Consider the following 7,467-nt stretch of genomic DNA (forward strand, 5'->3'; position numbering starts at 1 on the left):
GGTGGAACGTCCTTCTTGCCAGCAGTCATCGCAGGGGGCAGCGCTGCGCCGCCGCTGCCGCCAGGCGCCGCCGTAGCTGCTGCTGCCGCCGTGTACAACGCATGCTGGTACGACAGCACTGGGTACGGAAACATCGGTAGTACGACAGTTAGCCGCAGCTCCGGGCGAGTGAGCCAGGCCTCCCGGTCCAGCTGGGATAACCGCCTGATCTCCTGAGCGAGAGGCCGGGGGCCGCCCAAAAGTACGGGATGTAGCGGTTGTGACAGTTATGACGGTTGCAAAGTTATAGTTCCGTGAGCAGACGCAACTGCTGCAGCAGCAGCTGCTGCTACCGCACGACTCCAACTCTCGAATGCCCTCTGGTCCACATAAACACGCAGAAACCCTAACACGGTGTACTACAGCAATCAGCAGTTCCGGTCCTGCTTCCTCCCCGCTCCCTGTGTGACAACGCGAGCCACGGGACCTGCCGTACACCTGCTCCCACCTTTCCGGCCCTCTGCCTACGGAGGGCCCCCGCCCCCCCCCCTTACCTAGCGCCTTTCCTCAGCCCGGGGGGTTCCCATCGGGATATCTGGGCACACACATCCACCTGGCTTACTAACCCCGACTGCCGAATCTGTAGCGCCTTTCCATCTCCCAGGGTCCCCCGCAAAACACATACATACATAATACATACATACATACATACATACACACGTACATACTCACCCCCAATGTGAGCGCGTCCAGCCAATCCCCCCCTGGCGCCATCTCCCCCCTCTGCAGCCGACCCAGAAGGTGCTCCAGGCGACCCAGCCGGTCGCGGTGAGCCAGCGGAACCTGTGTTATGAGGGCCGGGGGGAGAAAGGGGTGGTGAGGGAGGGGAGAAGTGGGGAGGAGGTCGAGGGATTAAGACGGCGGGCGGGAGTTAGGGGCCCCCCGATCCCCAACCCCAACCCCAACGCCCCTTCCGCCCTTCCAACCGCGTTGTACCCTCACCTTGCCGGGGGTGTTGGATGGGAAGGCGGTGCAGGGGGGCACTCCCTCCCACACCCTCAGCCTCTGAGGCCCCGTCTTCAGGCGTCCCCGCTTACTGAACAGCGGCATCACCGTGGACCCCACCAGCGCCTCCCCCCGGCCCTCTGTCACCTCCACCACCATCAGGGCCAGCTGGGCGTCCACGGGGAGGTCGCGGTACTGCAGGCGGGTTTGGTACGGTGGTACGGCGCGGTGTACGAGGACGGCATACTGGTGGTTGTAGCATCCCCCTCAGGGGTTGATTGCATATGGACATCCCTTTTTGCTAGCCGGTGAGCCCGGTGAGCCCGGTGCGTGTGGGTGTGTGGTCGTGTGGTTGTGTGGTTGTGTGGTTGGGTGGGTGGTGGTGGCCGGTAGCGGATAAGTGCGGGGATGGTTCCCTAGGGCTGAAGGGTGGGGAAGACGAACCACGAACGAGTGAAGCTGCTGCCAGGGCAAGAGTGGACCAGAAGTAAAACTGACCAAAAGGCGTTTTTGAAGGGGGGGCAGGAGTTCGATTGGTGGTGGTGGTGGCGGTGGCCTGGTTGAGGAGGAAAGGAATGAGGTAACGAAAAACTGCAGAAGGGCCTTGCATCCAATGCGTTGATACGGCCCCTGCGCTAGCTCCCCCCCCGGGTAGCAGGAGGCGGGTGGTGCTTCTGGACCCGTACCCGGCTGTTGCGACCCACACCGCTGCGACCCGCAACACGCGCCACAGAGCCACATCTCTCGCGCTCACATGACACACACGCGGGCATTCCCCCCTCTCCGCCGCTGCAGCTGCTACGCCTGATGCTCCTGCCGCTCTTCCCCCTGTACCTTGATGCAGAACGTCAGCCACTCGTCCCAGCGCGCTGTGGTGTCGTACCCGCTAGCCGCCGCCGCCGCCACTGGTCCAGCACCCCGCCCTCCCCCTCCCCCTCCTCCTCCTCCGCCAGCACTGCCAGGATTCTGCAGCGGCTCGGGAGCAAAGCCGCCGCCAACGGCACCCTTCCCAGGGGCTCCGGCAACAGCACCCCAGGGGGCCCCCGCCGGCGGCGGCGGCGGCCCCCTGACGCTGACGGCTGCAGGGCATCTCGCCACTGCATAACCTGTCTCCATCTCCAGCCCCAGCGTGTCATTACATGATGTCAGCCATGCCGTGACGTAAAGCGCGTTGCTGCTGCTGCTGCCTCCGCCAGCGGCCGCAGCCGTATTGCCGTTACCGCCGCTAGAGGATCTCGTCGCTGCAGCCGCGTTTCCCGGGCTGCTGTTGCAGGTGGCGGTAGCGTTGGCGCCGACGGCGGCTTGGGAGGCGGAGGTACGCACCCTGACGGCGTCGTGACCTAACGGGGTGGTACGGTCCCCAAAGAGAGCTAGAGCTCCCCCGGAGCCAGACAGGTGGGAACGGGCGGACGGGAGGAGTCCCTGGAGCTCCGAAACCTTCACACGGACCTGCAGGTTGATGTCGCAGCTGACGTAGAAGGAGAACTGGCCTGCGCTGCGGTTGGGGCCGGCTGCGGCCCCGCGGGCTGGCGGAGCAGAGCCCCACATCGCCGCGGAGGCCGCAGGGAGCGCAATAGATGGGTTGATCTAGAGCGCCTGGAGGTGGGGAAGATGGTCCCTCGGGGGGTGATAAGTCAAAGATGGATGGAAGTGCGCGTGTGGGAACGGGCTGCAGATGGCATACGCTGGCGTATTTAAACGTCTGCAAATTTTGCTCGTACAGGACTTAGCTCTGAAGAGGAAAGTAGCTGGGTAATGCAAGGTAATGGTTGCCGTGAAAAAATCTTATGGGCCGCGAAGAGGGCTGGAAGCGAGGGTGACTGACGTGTGTTTTTAAAGCGTTGATGACTAGCGTACGCAAGGAAGTACTCCGGGGTCTTGCCCTCTCGTCAAGTCAATTCTGCGCATCGTACTACCCGTACCCGTATAGAACGTTTCTTCGCTCACAATCTAGCTTCTACCTGGCATTCTCAAATTCGTTATTTGGAGACACTCAGCCTGCCTTGTCAATTGTTTTGTGGCTAATAATACCCGGGAAAGGGAATGGCTTTCCTTTATAATTACGATGAGGAGGCAGGGCTTTTGGGCGCTAAAGACGCTTATGCGTTTGCGTTTGCTGAACGCGAAGTGCGGCAAGGCTTTGTGCGGAAGGTCCTAGGTGAGCATCGCTCTGGCGTCTTCTCCAAGCTTCGTAATTCCGTGTCGGAGCAGCTTGCCTGCGTTCCTGTTTTTCACCATGAGTAGAGAGCCTTCAGGCGTATATCGACAAGTTAAATAATTTGCTCATGGCTACGGGACCTGCGCCATCAGACCGGATTAAGTTTAGGACTGGACTGACGTTGAGGACGGCCGTTTCCGCAATTTACAGGATCTTTCCCTGGCGCTACCTTAGTTGTCTCTCGCAATTGGGAATTCTGCCTCGTCCTGCGGCCCCCATAAGCTCTGGCATTGCCATATTACGCAAAGTGTACTTCCCATCCCACGACACTTTCTTTTTCTCCAGGCCTCCTGGGCGTCCAGCTGCTAATCACCGCCGCCGTGACGGCTCTCTTTATCTTCTCTCAGCCCGTCAAAACCTACGTATTCACCGCACAATGGCCATTCTGGACCGCCTTCGCTGTATCTCTGGTCCTCATCCTGGCGCTCAGCTTCTCCGAGTCCCTGCGCCGCAACCACCCACTCAATCTCTTTGTTCTGGCGGGCTTCACGCTGTGTGAGGCAATGCTGGTCGGTACCGTGTCCGCCATGTACGACACTAAGGTCGTCCTGCTGGCGGTTGGCATCACTACAGGTACGAATTCATACGGCGAGCTGAAATTACAATACTAGACTGTTTATTAAACGGCGAACTGGGTCAGTAACCGTCGGCTTGCTCCCCAAATCTGGACCCTGCGCGTTACACCTCTCCCCCGCTGTCTCGCACTGCTCCCCAGCGCAATGTCGCATTGCTCTTTTTCTCTCGACCATTATCCCAATCCATCCCCTCCCGTTTTTCTCAGAGCCTTTGTTCTTTCCCTTCCCTGCCCTTTTCCTTTTCAGCTGTGGTTCTGGGCTGTGCGCTGTTCGCCACCCAGTCCCGAGTGGACCTCACAATGGCCAACGGCTTCCTCATGTCGCTGCTGCTGGCGGTGTTCACCGCGTCGCTGCTGAACCTGGTCATTCGGGCTCCCTGGCTGTATGTGGGCATCTGCATTGCGGGGGTGGTGCTCTTCTCGCTGTACCTCGTCTTCGACCTTCAGGTCGGTTCGGTTTGTAGGAGGGGATGGTTGGGATGGTTGGGATGGGTGGGTGGATGGATGGGTGGGTGGGATCCTGCACTTTCTCGTTAGTGCGAAACACCGGGAAATGGGTTATGAATTGGGGGAGCGTAGCGTGAGGGGCCGCTGGTGGCCATGGCGTGGCTTTTTCCCCTTGTCACAGTCCCCTCTCCTGCTGGCCCCCATGTCCCCCTCCCCCACCCCACCCCTCCGCAGCTGCTCATGGGCGGCCATAAGTACGCGCTCTCACCGGACGAGTACGTCTTCGCCGCCCTGTCCCTGTACCTGGACATCATCAACATCTTCCTCTACCTGCTGCAGCTGCTGGGCAGCCAAGACAGGAGCTGAGATGAGCTAAGACCCAAACGGGCCGAGCCGGGCTGGGCTGGCGGGAGAGCCCTAGGTGGCATCTGACCTGGGCTGAGGAGCCCACTGGGACCCGCCTGAGGGGCCCAAGAAGGCTAGGGGGTTAGGAACTAAAGAGGCAGGAGTCGTGCTCGTAGGGGAATCGGAGTCTGGATTTGTTTGTCCTGGCTAGTCGGAGGTCCGATCGTGTAGGTTAGGGGGAGGTCGATAAATTCGTCCGGGGGTGAGGTAGCGAAGTAGGAGCAGTGCGTTTGTGGGCTAGCCAGCAGGTGGGCTAGCCATGCACGCATGTGCGGACATGGCTGCCGAAGCGCGCTGGGAGAGAGAGAGAGAGGGAGGGAGTTTTGTTGGAACATAGAACCGGAGAGCGGATATGAATACATGCGGGTGTATTGTGGTCAGATTTTCTGCAATTCTGGAAGTTGGGTTTCGGTGCGGCTGGTGCTTTCCGAATGGCGGAGCAACAGGATTAGGGAGGGCAAATGTGTGCGGTGAGAGTCTCGGATGGTTTAGGAGCTGTGACCTGTGGCGGCCGGGGGCCTGTCGTCCTGCTGCATCGGGTGGGCTCAGTGGACCGCCCACGCCGTCCTCTTCGCCATGGGCGACGCGTCGCGATAATGCAATTGACGAACGGATTTTCGTGTACCCAGGAGGCCGCCACCCCCGCCGCGGCGCTCCGACCCTGCCGCGGCCCGGCCCCTGCCGCCGCTGCTGTCGCCGAAGGAGAGCCAGCCAGATCCCTCGGCCCCCGGATGGCTTTAGGAAGTTGTTGCCGCAGTGATGGACGTGCTCGTGTTCGCAGGAGCGCGTGTGTCTGTGTTGTACTTTATGCTGTACTTTATAGTGTGTGGGGGGGGGCCGGGGCGCTCTTTTTTCCTTGACGCCGGATAGAGGAAGGTAGCTGCCGAACAAGGGACTAAAAGGCGGGGAGATGGAAAAGCATTGCAGGTTGCAAGAGCCATTGCGATTGCCTTCATCACAGCATTGCATCATGAGTTGGGTATTATGGTTGGAGAGAAAGGTCGAGGTTGGCCTGGCAGGCAGGCGGGTAGGTGCAGCTCTATTGCGTTTCTTGGAGTCGGGGTGCCGGATGTGATTGGGGGGGCTCATGGCAGGTGCACGATGGAGTTCCCCCGCTGGGGCTCCCCCCCGCTGCTGAGGGGGCTGCGGCGCGTTAAAGGGAAAGTTGGAAGGATGCTTTTGCACTTTTAAGAACTTCTCTACCTTCGGACGATATTAGGATGAGTATGGATCGTGGAGTGGCGGCACTGAACCACGCTGTCGACAGTTTTGTTGTTCTTGTGGTTGGGGCCGCCGCAGGTGGGCTGCAGTTTGCTGCTGCTGCTGCTGCTGCTGCTGCTGCCGTCTTGGCTGAACTTCAAAAGGTGACAGGAAGGGGAGGAGACTAGGGCATCGTGGGAGGCCTGTTGGGGGACAACCTTGATGCTGTCTCAGCAACGCTAGGATTCGCTGAATTGCATTATGTGGTATCAATTCATCTCACCTGATCCCTCAGCGGCGGGAAATCAGAACTGCACGGCTACAAGTTTCCTCCGTTGTTTGGAAAGGGTTTGCAGTGCAGCACCAAGAAATAATGGTGCGATCCATCCCGCGGCTGGGCAGCGATAGATGGGTGGTCACTTCAAAAGCCGGCAGCACCTGTCGTTGTACAACCATGTGTTGCACAACCAAGGCATAAAGCTTTATAAAACCCCAACTCTTAACTTTCCTCCGCACATATCCTCCACGCCTGCTGCTCCCCAATCCCCTCCTCCTCCTCCAACCCCACCTCCTCCACATCATCATCATCATCATCATCATCATCACTCTCACCACCTCCTCCTTCACATCCTTCACCTATGCCGAGGGAGACAGCGCCACCTTGCGGCCCCTGTGCGGTGTCGCCAGCTCCTGGAAGGCCTCCCGCCAGAGGTCCAGAGGGAAGGCCACCACAGCGGGGGGCCGCAGACTGCCGGACCGGTACATTTGCACGATGCGGTCCAGGGCGGCCGCCTTGCCAGCCGGGCCTTGCGCCTGAGACCACCTGAGGTGGGGGTGACGAGTTTAGCAAGGACTTGGTAAGGGGTAAGGAGTCCAAGCAAGGGCTCAGGAAGCCGGGATGCGGCCGGAGAGGGCTAAGAGGTGCGCAAAGATGCAGGCGGGGGTGGTAAAGGATGTTGGGACGTGAAAACGGACGCCACAAGACAAGCGGCGCGTCAAGGGTGTGTGGACGGGATTTTTACGAACCGGACATGAAGCAGTAAAAACAGGAACCAAGCAGGGCAAGGCGACTCCTCCCGATACGTAACATGAGAGGCACACCGAATGTTACGGCAGGTGCACGACCAGGGAATTATTATGTTTGACGGAGCGGTGGCTGGTCACGCGGTTGGCTGGGTTTCACACCCGAGTCCACCACACATACTTGCCTCTCGCCCGGCCGCCCCTCACCTGCCCGTGAGCCAGAACCCGCGGAAGGAGATGTCCTTGAAAATCATGGCGGCGGTTGGCGCGGTCACGGGTTGCATGGACATGCCGCCGTACGTCACCAGCGTGCCGCCATCCCTGGTGGGGTGTACGATACAGACGCGGTACAGCTGGATCCGTACGGTGAACAGCGGAGCAGCAGCGGGGTCCGGGAGGTCCGCGGGGGGCCCAGTTGTGTTCCCCCAAGATAAAACACGTCAATACGGGTTACACCCGAACCCTTCATACGACCTTACAAATCCGTTTCCGGCCGTTTTCTTGAAACGCTGCGGCAGGCAGGCAGGTGCACGATGTGGGTTTCCCCTGGCATCCCCCTCCCCAGCTACATGAATTCGAGCAAGGGGAGCATTTATCACCCCCGCCCCGCCACCCC

General features: G+C 60.1%; 2 protein-coding genes across 2 annotated transcripts in view; one reads left to right on the forward strand and one right to left on the reverse strand.

Moving 5' to 3' along the window:
- Positions 1-2,971: 2,971 nt before the first annotated feature.
- Positions 2,972-4,589, forward strand: VOLCADRAFT_82555 (uncharacterized protein; the record flags this gene model as incomplete). Its single annotated transcript, XM_002953871.1, has 4 exons — positions 2,972-3,142; positions 3,488-3,775; positions 4,024-4,223; positions 4,458-4,589. Exons 1-4 carry the CDS (start codon positions 3,028-3,030, stop codon positions 4,587-4,589), a joined length of 735 nt encoding a protein of 244 aa, XP_002953917.1. The 5' UTR covers positions 2,972-3,027.
- A 1,875-nt stretch (positions 4,590-6,464) lies between these two features.
- Positions 6,465-7,467, reverse strand: part of VOLCADRAFT_106183 (uncharacterized protein) — a gene marked incomplete at both ends in the record, with an annotated part of 12,446 nt that continues 11,443 nt past the window's right edge. Inside the window, 2 exons of the mRNA XM_002953956.1 lie at positions 6,465-6,651; positions 7,059-7,172. Of these exons, the coding sequence (XP_002954002.1) occupies positions 6,465-6,651; positions 7,059-7,172 (301 nt within the window). The remainder of the gene's footprint in view (positions 6,652-7,058; positions 7,173-7,467) is intronic.

This window comes from Volvox carteri (assembly GCF_000143455.1).
Source record: "Volvox carteri f. nagariensis unplaced genomic scaffold VOLCAscaffold_39, whole genome shotgun sequence".
NCBI lineage: Eukaryota > Viridiplantae > Chlorophyta > Chlorophyceae > Chlamydomonadales > Volvocaceae > Volvox > Volvox carteri.